Source organism: Rhinatrema bivittatum, chromosome 11, assembly GCF_901001135.1.
Source record: "Rhinatrema bivittatum chromosome 11, aRhiBiv1.1, whole genome shotgun sequence".
NCBI lineage: Eukaryota > Metazoa > Chordata > Amphibia > Gymnophiona > Rhinatrematidae > Rhinatrema > Rhinatrema bivittatum.
In genome coordinates, this window is record NC_042625.1 from 55,111,432 (window position 1) to 55,124,884 (window position 13,453).

A 13,453-nucleotide genomic window follows, 5' to 3' on the forward strand; every position below is an offset into this window, starting at 1 on the left:
GTCTATGTGTGGATTTGGCGAATGTTTGAGGCTTAATTTGAAGATCAAGGGGTGGTTCTTCGTTCAGTTAAAATCCCGCTCATTTTGGAATTTTTGCAGGATGGATTGAATAAAGGGTTGGCCCTTAATTCCTTAAAGGTTCAGGTTGCGGCTCTTGCCTGTTTCCAAGTTCATGTGAATGGTGGGCACTTGTCGGCTCATCCAGATGTGTGGCCTGTTTCTTGAAAGGAGTGTAGCATCTTCGTCCTCCCTTGCAGCTACTGGTGCCCTTACTGGAGCTTTAATCTAGTTTTGGATTTTTTAGCGGGCCCTACCTTTCGACTGATGCATACCCTTTCCTTGAGGTTACTGACCTTGAAAACGGTGTTTCTTGTGGCAATTTGTTCTGCACGTCATGTATCCGAACTGCAGGCCTTGTTTTGCTGGGAGCTGTTTCTGCAAGTGACTCCAGGGGCGATGCAGCTGCATACTGTTTGCCAAAAAGGTTGTCTCTACTTTCCATATCAATCAATTCATCCTGTTCATGAAGGAGGATTACTTCATGCATTGGATGATAGGTAATGACTTTACTATACAAAAAGAACTTGCTCATGTTGCTGAGCATCTCATCTATTATTAATCACGTGAAACATTAACCAACTTGACGTTAAGTCACCTACCACACGTTGTCCATTGGCTTGGTGGAATGTGTTCGGCTCTGCTATGTCTTACAAGTTGCAGATAGGAGACTTGGTCGAAACTAATCAGCTCAGAGCTCTGCTTCCAGTGGTGGCTCAACTTAGGTTAGTACCCTTCAAATAGGGTTACGGGATTGCACCTTGGTCATCAGTTCACATCTTTACGTTCCATTACTGTCTGGGTAACCTCTCAAAACCTGATAATACATTTGGACAAGCAGTTTCTGCGACCTGTTATTGCAGTACTCTACTTTCCATGAAGGAGTCCAAATTGCTTACTCAAACGCTCTGCTGCAACCCTTAACTTGGAACTTCCCACAGATTGTCTAATTCAGCCTTGCTTATCGATGGTGTGGGGGGGGAGGGAAATAGTATGATGAATTAGACATTAGATGCCTGTCCGCCTCCATGGAGAATCAACTACCTTAGAAATACATGTATATATTTATATTAGCTTTTCTGTAGACTGAAGAGGCTCTTGGAAACACCTATGCGGGAACTCCCACACATGCTCGGTAGAGCTCAAAGCTCTACTAGCTTGGAGAGAGATCCGTTCGGTGCTGCTGGATGACATCACCCACAGATCATGTCTAATTCATCCTGCTATCTATGGAAAACATAGTTTACGGTAAGCAAACTTGCTTTTCCCAACATCCTCCCCAGTAAAGACAAAGGCAACTAATTCATTCAGTTTTTCTTTGCTTTCCTTGTTCTCCCTTAACAGCCCTTTACCTCTTGGTCATTTAACGGTCCAGCTGATTCCCTCACAGGCCTTTTGCTTTGAATGCATTTGAAACAGATTTTATTAGTTGTGTGCCTCCATAGTAACCACCTCCAGTCTGTCTTCTAACTTGCTAGTGCTTATGCTTATTGCCTTCATTTGCATCTGCTTTCCATTTTTTAGATGCCCTTTCCTTACCTGCTAGACCAGTCATTAGAAATGGGATTTCCTTCCTCCACAAACATAGACGGGGGGGGGACACCTTTTTCATGACCTCACTCAGGGATATAAAGGAGGTGTGGCTCTAGCCGAAGCCTGTAGTCCTCTTTCTCCAGCAACGACAAACACATGAAAAACACATAGCTCCAAGAGGCAGGGTGTATGTACCCTGGGTTGGTTGAGTCCTTGTTGTTCCTGGGAGTCACTTCTTCTCCCAGCAGAAGCACCAAGTTCCTGGGTCGACCCAGTGGGAGCAGTTTCCCAAGCCTTGCCCGAGGTCCTGGGGACCCTCCCAGTTGTCTGTGAAACCCCTAGAGGACTGTGAATTGCCCCAGTACCCTGCGGGGCTGTAGTGTTGCCAGAACACAATGGCGGTCACCTATCTGCAGAGAGTGATCCTGGATTCTCAGGAGGCATGCAAGACACACCGCCCTCTCCACTCCTGCCTTTCTCTTAAGATGAAGTAGCAGAAGTAAGTAGAAATCAGGTCAGTTACCAGCAGGCGGGAGCCTGATCTGGAGCAAATAGAGGCTGAGCTGGTTTTCCTTAATGATGTATGCATTCGGGGGAGAGAGCAGTAGCAGCATGCTCGGCAACTGCAGTGGAATGAATAACTCCCTGCTGTTAAGCTATTCTCCTGGCTGTTTCTATAGCATTAAATGCTACAGTAGTGTGATACGTCTACTAGTTCCCCTAGCACGCTAGGTGAAGCCGGTAAAATTACTGCAAGGCTCGAGCCTTACTCAACGTGGGTATGACAGTCTGCAGACACATGGGTTAATTGGTATCTAGCTGAGCAAGCCAGGATAACCAGCCCAACTGTTCAGAGCTGGTAAGTGCTTATTTGCACAAAGCCATATCTAATTATCACCCATTGCAGTACCTCAGGGTTACTGGGGTGCATGCCCTTCAGCAAGTGGGTTGCTCAACATGAGGATCTCTGTAACAGACTATTGGGTCTGGGTGAAGTTTACTGAGAGAGGAAAAGAGCTGTTAATGATCTTAACTCCAGCTGCAGGTCAAAATTCAGGCAAGTTCCCTGACCACACCCTCTTCTAATGCTGATGGGGTGTGCTTTGGTGAAAGCACTTGTTTGCTAATCAGGAGTAATGTGACCCTTAAGGCAGTTACATAGAGTCTGCATGGAGCAATCCAGATCAGCCCTACAGCTATGGCTATGAAGCAGGCAAGGGTTCCCTGCATGCTCGCCCTTGAGTGATTAATGCTGTGACTATGAAGCAGACAGGTTAGCCTTGCATGCTTTCCTTGTATGATTAATACTGTGACTATGAAGCAGGCAGGGTCAGCTGTGCATTCTCCTCTTGAAGGTTATAAACTTTGGCTATGTAGCAAGCAGGTGGCAGCCTGGCAGACTCCCCTTAAGAGGCGGAGAAGCAGTGTTGCTCCTGGACCAGACATCCACTAAAGGTTGGTTTCCCCCCCCCTCAGCAAGGTTTCCTCCCAGGTCCTCAGGTGGGTCTGTAGAGCCTCTATAGCAGTGGTTCTCAACAGGTGTGTCGCAAGGTCCTGGGAGGTATGTTGCAGGACCAGCAGATAGCTGCCTCCTTATCAAGTACAGGTGGGATTTGGTTGACTTCTTACATTGGGCCTGATGGGAGGCTACTCTCACTTCCTTCTTTTTCTGGCCCAGATCAGAGAGAGACATTGCCAGCTCCTGCTGTTCTGGTCCTGATGGGATGCAAACTGTCTTCCCCTGCTGTGTCTGGGAGTGATGCTTATTTCTTCACCCTGTGGAGGGTGGGGATGCTGCGCAGATAGAAGTGGAAGGGAGAAGGAGTGTGGGGGCTGCTGAGCAGGAAGGGGTGGGAAACAAGGGGTCGGGATAGCTGGGCAGGGAGGGAGATGGGATGAAGGAGGTAGAGAGGTTTCTATTCCAGTTTTTGTCTCCACATTTGTAATTTGTGGTCTTTTATTTTGTATTTGGTGAAGGTCAAATCTGTATGTGTGATTGAGATGAGGTGTTTTACTAGTGTGTAGGGATTTGTATCAATCTTCTTTGCGTTTTCTCATTCTCAATAGGACAGCCCTACAGCTGCCTTTTCAAAGGAAGGGCTATTGCTGTCTGAGTTCTTGGAATTAGTGTTGCTATGGCATGGAAGGTTTGCTACACAGATGCCGAGTAGGGTGTGGGGTTTTTTTGTGCTTTTTTTATTTTCAAATTTTGTATTTTACAATGCGCCTGGTAGTAAGGGAATTTGTGTTTGTTTCTGAGATAGAATCAGAATATCTTTTTTATATGGCGAGTTGTATTTGAAATATCCTAGTTCTGCTCTGCCTCCATTGTTTGGGGGAGGGGCAGGGGGGGGTTCCTGTGGATGTAGAGTATATGTTTACACTTAGCCCCATGATGGTTGTGTTCAGTGTGTCACACCTGTATTATCTGCCAGGTATGTCCCAACAGAAAAAAAAAGTTGAGAACCACTGCTCTAGAGAGCTGTTCTAGATACATGAACCTGGCAGCCCTTGTTCTTTAAAAAAAAAAAAAAAAAAAAAAAAAAAAAAAAAGTGTCACCAGTTACCGAGAGGTACCTCATAGTTTGATGGAAGCAGTGGTCAGGAACATTCCCACTGTCCAGACTTAGCAGATCCACACCATCATATTCCCATCTAAATGGATCACCAGAACCGGGCAAGGCTCTGTGTAGAGGGCAACTAGGACCACTTCCAGAGGTGGTGTTGACCTAGCAAAAGCCCCAAAACCAGCACTAAGGTTGTGGTAGTGAGGCCAGGAGTCCAGCTTATGTAGGTCTCTAGGCCGCACTCATATTTAAGCATCTGGCTTATGAGCCTGAGGCAGTTCAGGAGTCGTCAGGCCTCCAGAATAGCACCCATCTTCCCTTGGTAGTAAGGCCAGGTTGGGAATATAATACGATAGCATTTGATGCTAAAAATCTGGGGCAGGTAACCCCTCCGGCCATCTAATGACCACCCATGAAGGAACAGTCCTACTTGAAGGAATCCACTTGACTAAGACGCATCTTATGAGGAGAAGTTGAAGAATCTGAATATGTATACCCTGGATGAGAGGAGGAGCAGGGGTGATATGAAGCAGACCTTCAGATACTTGAAAGGTTTTAATGATCCATGGTCATCAACAAACCTTTTCCATTGGAAACAATCTAGTAGAACTAGTGGTCACGATTTGAAACTCCATGGAGATAGACTTAGAACCAATGTCAGGAAATATTTCTTCACTGAGAGGGTGGTGGATGTCTGGAACGTCCTTCTGGAGGAAGTGGTAAAGACTAAAACTGTGAAGGATTTCAACGGGGCATGGGATAAATACTGTGGATCCTTAAAGTCTAGAGGATGCGAATAAATAAAAAAGCTTGGGGGTAACCTGCACAGAGCGGCAGTTACTACCATGGGAAGCTTGCTGGGCAGACTAGATGGACCATTTAGGTCTTTTTCTGCTGTCATTACTATGTTACTATCTGAGGGGCAGGCTCAGTACTGCAGAGACCCTTATCCAGGAATGTTTCAAGGCTCTATTTCATCTGACTACCCGAGCCTGGGTTAGCTTTCTATGGGAAGCAGAGGCCCTTCCAGACAGCAGCCACATTTGCTGCCTGAGAAAATGTAAAACCCGGGTTTATTAAAAATGCATAAGATTCTCTTGTCCTAACTAACATTATAGAAGAACAGTCAAGCGATTCTAGAGACTTGGTGCCCAAGAGGGGGTAGATGGCCTCTAGGGCCATCATACCAGAGGGATCAAGGAAGCAATAGCACTGCCTTCTATTGTTAGGATAGCAGGTCCTGGTAGGGCTCCAAGCTCACGCTACAAGGGCACAAACCACATCCTGGGCAGAGGCACATCAACTTCCCCAGAAGAAATTTGCAGGGTAGCGGCATGGCCATATTTGCACTTTCTTGAACATAAGAAATTGGTCACACATTCCAAATCAGTTGCAGCCTTTGAGGCCAGGATTGGTAAGGCAACCCTGTCTTCCCCTGCCCTGGCTAAGGGAGAGCTTTTGTACATCTCATTTGTTATATCTGGTTTGGCAGGATGGTAAGGAATGTAAAATTGCACTTTACTTTCCTTGAAGACTGCTAGACCAGTCAGTGAGGAGGGTCATGGAGACTAAGGGCATCAAGTGAGGTGCACCTAAGTGCCCCCCTCCTGCCTATATCCTTCACTTGTCTTACATTCATACCTCGCTCAGAATGGCTCCCAGTACCCCATAGTATATGTTCAAGAAGAAGATATAAAAGGGATTTCTAGAGCTTTGGCAATAGGCTACTGGCCTCGGCTAGGGCCATACCTCCTTTTTATACCCCTGAGTGAGGTCATGAAAAAGGTGTATCCCCTGTCTGCATTGGCTATGGAGGAGGGAAATCCCATTTGTAATGACTGGTTTAGCAATCTTCAAAGAGAGTCAATTATCAGGTAGGTATAATTTTGTGTTTAACTACCTTTTTCATCCCACCATTAAACCATGCTGCCAGTCATTTGTTCTTCCTTTAATCTTTTTTTTTTAATGCATAGAAAATATTTTATCTGGCTTCTAGTATGGTATTTTTAAACAGTGTCCATGCCTTATGCAAATTTTAACCTTTGCAGCTGCTTTGTTTTTGCTATTTTTCCTAACCAATTTCCTCAATGTATCATAGTTTCCCTTTATAGTTATCTGCTACAGTAGTAATTTTACTTAATATCCTCCCTCCAGTGATTATGTCAAACATGACTGCATTATAATCTTTTTGGCTTTGAGATCCACCACAGTAGCACCAGGTCATGCATTCTACTGAAGACTAGATCTAAAGTAACCGTTCCTCTTGTCTTTTGCAAGACCTGCTGCTCCATAAGTCATTTATCTAGTTACTCAGCTTCTCTAGAATGTCCCAATGAGACATTGACTTAAGAGGCAGTTGAAACCTCCCATTAGTATTGTGTTGTCAAGTATATTTGCCTTTCTAATTTCTGTTAGCATTTCACAATCTTAGTTCATCTTGGCCAGGTGGATGGTTCTATACTCTTACCCATTACCCATGGAATTTCTATATCTACACATTTTACAGTGCATTTATTATCCTGCTTGACTTTATGCCATCCTTCACATATAGTGTTACCCCACTATCAATTTGATCTGCCCTGTCACATAGATAAAATTTATACTGTGGTATCACAATGTCCTACTGGTTATTCTCTTTCCACCACAACTTTGTCTATAGCCTCGTATAATGCCTTACGTTCCAGTTTTACTATTTAGGCTTCTGGCATTCACATACAGACATTTTAAATTGTGTATTAGTGGGCAGGGGGGGGGGGGGTTGTCTTAAATATTTTTCTATCCAGCAATAGAGTTGGTGTAGAAAGTGCTTTGTGTGATTACTGCTCATGTTGTGTGATCGGACTTGTTCGGCATGCATCTGATCAAAGTTGTTGCTTTGATTTTCTGTTAATGGACGAAAAGGGCGACCAAAATGGTGGGTGGTCTCCATCGAATGACTTATGAGGAGAGGTTGAAGAACCTGAATATGTATACCGAGGAGGAGCAGGGGTGATATGATGCAGACCTTCAGATACTTGAAAGGTTTTAATGATCCATGGTCATCAACAAACCTTTTCCATTGGAAACAATTTAGTAGAACGAGGGGTCATTTATTTATTTATTTATTATTTATTTAACACTTTTTTTATACCGGCATTCGTAGGACACATCATGTCGGTTTACAAGTAACTGAGAAGGGAAATTACAATGAACAAGGGAGGGGCTAACTGGGTAATATGCAAAATACAAAGGAAGAGAGTCAACAGCAGAATTACAACATGATTTGAAACTCCAGGGAGGAAGACTAAGAACCAATGTCAGGAAATATTTCTACACTGAGAGTGTGGTGGATGCCTGGAACGCCCTTCCGGAGGAAGTGGTGAAGACTAAAACTGTGAAGGATTTCAAAGGGGCATGGGATAAGCACTGTGGATCCCTAAAAGGCTAGATAGAGGATGGGAATAAATAAAAAAGCTAAACCAGCACGGAACGGCAGTTACTACCCTTAAGAGAAACATGGGGGTAAACTGCACGGAGCGGCAGTTACTACCCTTACTACTTTGAAATAGATTTTTATACATTAACTGTTCTCTGTAAACCGATTTGATTTGCATATGATGTAAGAAGATCGGTATATAAAAACTATAAATAAATAAATAATAATGACACCATTTGATGTGTTTTTGCTTGGGGAGGGTGAGAAGATGACTGCCCTTCTGGCAAGTCAATGACTAACACTAAGGTTATGCCTCAAAGGAGTTGCTCCCTTTTGAGCTGCCCTAGGATGTTTTGTTTTGAGCTTTGAAAATGCTAAAAGTGGTTATCATTTATCCACTTAAATAATGTGGATCTAAAGATAACAAGCAAGTACAGGTGAGACCTTGTTATTGGATTTATTGTTCCATTTGTGCTTGACTTAAGTGTTCCATTTCATTTGACTGGTCTGAACAAAACCTTTTACTGATTAAAGGTTTATATTTACTTTCTAACTTTTTTTTATTCTAACCACAGGAGTCATTCTTTTCTTTTTCTTCTCAGGCGTGGGGAAGAGCAGTTTGCTACTGCGCTTTGCAGACAACACTTTTTCAGGTGAGTGCCTCCAAGCTAGCAAGGAGTTCCTGTTACCTCTGGTCACTTGAAAAGTTGCAAGTAATGCAGGCTAGTGAGTACCCATTCACCTTCCCTGGGTGCTTGGGCACACTCCCTACTCCTTTTCAAACACGCCTGTAGCCTAACCGGTTATAGTGTGGCAAGCTGCACAACAACCTGGAAAGGGAACCCAGAAGTTAGCTGTGGGCCCACTTGATCAGGTCCCTGTCCCATACTGTCAAATATTAACACTTAAGTACTTCTTCCTTATCCTGCTACAACAGGCCAGATACGTGCGTTTATGCCACCCTGCCAGTTCATGTTGACATATTAATATTTAAATAATTAATGGTAAGATTTTAAGCCATTAATATTTTACATCCCTCTTCACACTTATGTCAGTTATTCATTTTTGAAAGTATGTAAAACCTGTTGCCAAAATCTGACTGACTAGATTGGTTTGTATATAGCAGTCTGTTTTTTAAATACCTTGTTAGACCAGCAAATGTTTTGCTTAAAATTTCACTGTATACTAATGAGGTGCTTTTGTGTGTCCTCACTTAAAACGCCATCTCCTGTACTGTTTAATATACTTAATACTTTCACAAGTTTCTGCATATTTAATACATTATAGGAACTCGAAAATATTTCCGATAGGGCATACGTCTGGTGCCACAGTGTTTTGGGTTTTGTTTTGTTTTTTTTTCATTTAAAATTGTTATATGAGTTTAAAGGCACAGGAATTAATGTTACCAGAGATCCACATGAATTATTTAACAAAACCTATAACCTAGTAAGTGTACACATTAGGGAGGAATTTAGACTAGGCAGACCTCCTGAAATCTTGGTTGGGAAGGATTAATCTTTTTAAATGTCCTGCCTCGTCTACTCTGCTTCTTCCAACACCTTCCTGCATAGTAACGATTAAGGTTTTTTCAAGAAAAACATGGAGCAATATTCATTTTTTATGGCAAAATAGTTTCTTGTATCACTCAGCACTTTATTGCTTTGAAAGGGTAATGAAAAATGGTGCTTCCTATCTTAAGGTTTTTTTTTTATTACTGTGTAGCAAGACTTACCTGTTTGAAGAACTGGCTGAGACGTTTTGTATCCCTTTTGGAAATCTATTGAAATGACCTCACTAGAGGGTCATGACATCTCTCATTTACTAAAATATTACACACGCACATCCCTTTATTGCAATATGTTTTCAGAAACAACTTGGATGTAGTGTGCACCTGTTTGATTTAGTGATCTGTATAAAGGCCTTGTCTATTTTGTCTCCTATATTTATTTGGAAGGCCATATTCAGAGACAGATTGGTTAACTTTGAACGTACATTCAATAGGGCAGTTGCTTTCTTAGCTATTATGGTTTGTTGGGCATAAAATACGTATGACAAGTCATTTGATCATCTTGCTGCCCAACATGAAGTATATAAAGATGCCTCATTTATACTGTGTACAAACTCCCTTAAGGTTGAAAACAAGGAGTTAGACATCAGGGGAGCCAAACAAAGTAGAGTTAGAAATATGTAGATGAGATATGAGAAATAGACTAATGGCATCTGTCTACCAAGGAATCTTGTCAATAAATGATGGAGATGATGCCCTTAAGTCCTTAGTACAAAAATGGAATGAGAGCAGTTAACATTTCTTTAGCACCTCATGACATATGCAGCACTGTACAAACATAGAAATGTGATGGCAGAAAGACCATAAGGCCCGTCCCATCTGCCCACAGTCCCTACCACAGTTTACAAGAGGTGATTGGAATGATATGTGGAGGGATGCCCACCAAGAGGTGTGGTATAGATGCAAAGAACTGATTTTTATTTAAAATATTAATTGCCTCCCTGAACAAAGCTGGATGACCAAAGCAACATTTCAGTTGTTTTGGGTAGTACCATTTCAGCTTATTCAAATAAACTGGGCCATTCTCTCTTGAAGCTCAAAATATTAACATTGGAGTTCTAAATTAGCCTGTGACTCCACTGGAAGCCAGTGCAAATCTTACAAAACCAGCATAATAGGAACCCATCCTTGAGCAGTCTGAGACAACCCTGGCAGCTGCATTCTGGATCATTTGAAATCTACATGTGTGCCATACTGGGAAGCCCATGCTTAGACTATTGCAGTAGTTCAGATATATTATAACCAGAGGATGCAGAACTATTTTGATGATCAGATTGTGTCATTGTACTGGTCACGAGTACAAGCTGAACCTTGTGGACAATCTGCCGGATTCACCCCATGTCCGTTGTGGGATCCCATCTCGCATCTGGAGCTTCTCTAGCGGAGCTCTCAGCCTCATAACCGCCAGGGCTGTGGAGCCAGTCTCTTGGGGACCAGCAGAGTTGGGGGTTTTACTCCCATTATTTCTTTATTACAAAGAGAACAGGAGGCCTCCACCTCATCCTCAACCTGTGAGCCTTGAACAGATTTCTCAAAAGAGAAAAGTTCAAGGTGGTATCCCTGGGCACCCTGATTCCCCTCCTACAAAGAGGGGACTGGTTTTGCTCCCTCGACCTACAAGACACCTATGCACACATCGGAATCTTCCCAGGTCACAGGAAGTTTCTTCGCTTTGTGGTAGGCCATCAGCATTTTCAATACCACATAATACCGTTCGGCCTATATCGCAGGTCTTCACAAAGTGGCCATGGTCGGTGCTTATTTGCACCTGCTGGGGATCCAGGTTTTTCCATACCTGGACTCATGGCTGGTCAAGAGTAGCACCTAGGCATGAGTTTTGCAGTTGCTTTGCCACACCATTCGAGTTCTGGAGTCCCTGGGGTTCCTTATCAATTACCTGAAGTCCATTCTTCATCCGTCGTCACTGCTGAACTTCATTAGGGTGGACACATTGATGTCCCTGGCAGGGGAGGTCCAGCAGCACCAGAGGGTATCAGCACGACATATGCTACAGCTGCTAGGACACATGGCTGCGACCGTCCATGTCACCCCTTTTGCCCATCTCCATATGTGCTGAGCCCAATGGTCCCTGCAGTCCCAGTGGTGTCAGGCCACCCAAGGTCTTCAAGTTCATGTTCAAGTCTCCCCTCTCTCAGGACCCCTCCCTGTCTTTGTGCAGAACTCTTTCCAATCTGGAGCAGGGTGTTTCCTTCCAGGCTCCTCCCACCCAGACTGTGCTTACCATGGATGCATCCCACGTGGGTTAGGGGGCCCATGTCGATGGCCTCCACACCCAAGGTCTTGACCACAGAAGAAGCTCTATGCCAGATCAACTTCTTGGAGCTGTGGGTGATCTGGAACGCTCTGTTGGCTTTCTGGGAGTGGCTAGCCGTCAGGGTGGTCCTCATTTGGACCAACAATCAAGAAGCTATATGGTATATCAACAAGCGGGGGAGACCAGATCCTTCCTTCCTCTGTCAGGAAGCTGTGCAGATCTGGGCCTGGGCGCTAGGTCAAGGAATGCCGCTCCGAGCCTTGTACTTGGCCAGTACAGAGAATGCCCTGCAGGACAGGCTGAGCCGAACTTTCAGACACCACAAGTGGTCCCTGAAGTAGGAGGTGGCAGATCAGATCTTCCATCTCTGGGGGACCTTGGACGAAGATCTATTTGCTTCCCCCTGCAACAGGAAAGTTCCCCAGTACAGCTCCCTGATCAGGTCGGATGGCCAACCAGCCACGGGCATCTTTGCCCTTCACTGGGGGATAGGCCTCCTGTATGCATATCCTCCACTTCCGTTGGTAATGAGGACTCTCTTGAAGCTTTGCCAGGATAGGGGGACTATGATCCTCATATCCCCACATTGGGCAAGAAGGTTTGGTTCCCACTTCTGCGGGATCTCTCTCTGCAGGAACCACCCCATTTGGGAACTGCCCTAGACCACCTCATGCAGGATCAGGGCAGGCTGCGCCACTTGGTGTCCCAAGTCTTGGTGGCTTCGAGAGAGTCTTCCACCAGGAAGTCTTATGCCGTGAAGTGGAAGAGGTTTACCGTCTGGTGTGAGCAGAAGGATCTCGAGCCCTTCTGTCCTGTCCGGCATCTCCTGGATTACCTGCTGCATCTCTCGGAGACTGGGCTTAAAACCAACTCCGTTCTGGTACATCTGAGAGCCATAGACACTTACCACCAGAAGGTGGACAGTTTGTCTATCTCTGTGCAGCTTATGGCAGGGCACTTCATGCATGGGTTGCTTCAGCTGTGGCCTTCCCTTGAGACCCTGTACAGTTTCTTGGGACCTTAACATGCTGTTGACCCAGCTGATGAAGCCACCATTTGAACTGCTGTGCTCCTCTACCCTCAAGTATTTGTCCTGGAAAGTCATATTCTTGGTAGTGATCACGGCACGCAGGACATGCCTTGGTGACCTATCCGCCCTACGCAAGATTCTTCCATGACCGGGTGGTTCTACACACACTCCTTAAGTTCCTTACAAAGATGGTGACAGATTTCCATATTAACCAATCTATCGTCCTGCCTATTTTTTTCTGTAGGCCTCATTCCAGCCAAGGGTGCTGCATACACTTGATTGTAAGAGGGCCTTGGCCTTCTACCTGGACCAGATGGCATGCCACAGACAATCCACCCAGCTCTGTCTCTTTTGACTCTAATAGGCTGGGTGTGGCTGTTGCTAAGCAGACTCTCCACCTGGCTAGCAGACTGCATTTCCTTCTGCTGTGTCCAGGAGGGACTTCAGCGGGGGGGGGGTCCACTTCACAGCTCATTCTTCCAGAGCCATGGCAACTTCTGTGGCCCACCTGCATGCTGTTCCAATGGAGGAGATCTGCAAAGCTGCAACATGGAATTCTCTCCACATCTTTGCAGCTCATTATTGTCTGGACAGGGACGGTCCTACCCCCTAACTAAGCTACATATTCAATTAGATGCAGTTCCAACACTGCTCTCTACATTAATGGTGGGGTGGAAGGGAAATAGAACTAAAAGGTACTAAGAGCCAAGCGTAACAAGTAAGAGGAAAAAAAAAAGTGCATAGCCTTCTGGGCAGACTGGATGGGCCGTTTGGCCTTCTTCTGCCGTCATTTCTATGTTTCTATGTTTCTATACCTCCTTTCCTTTTATACAAACGTAAGGTATGTAATGCTGGGTCAGACCAAGATCCATAGCGTTGCAGCATCTTTTTTTCCATTTAGTAGCCAATTTGGAACATAAATATCTAGTAGATCCCAAAAATTAGATTCATTTCTTATTGTTCACTACCAGGTAGCTTTCCAAGGCACCCTGAGAAAATATTAATCCTC

The 13,453-nt window shown here is 44.6% G+C and overlaps 1 protein-coding gene across 1 annotated transcript in view; it reads left to right on the forward strand.

The window, feature by feature from the left end:
* Positions 1-13,453, forward strand: part of RAB35 (RAB35, member RAS oncogene family) — a 71,778-nt gene that overhangs the window by 21,340 nt on the left and 36,985 nt on the right. Inside the window, exon 2 of the mRNA XM_029571790.1 lies at positions 8,175-8,225. Within this exon, the coding sequence (XP_029427650.1) occupies positions 8,175-8,225 (51 nt within the window). The remainder of the gene's footprint in view (positions 1-8,174; positions 8,226-13,453) is intronic.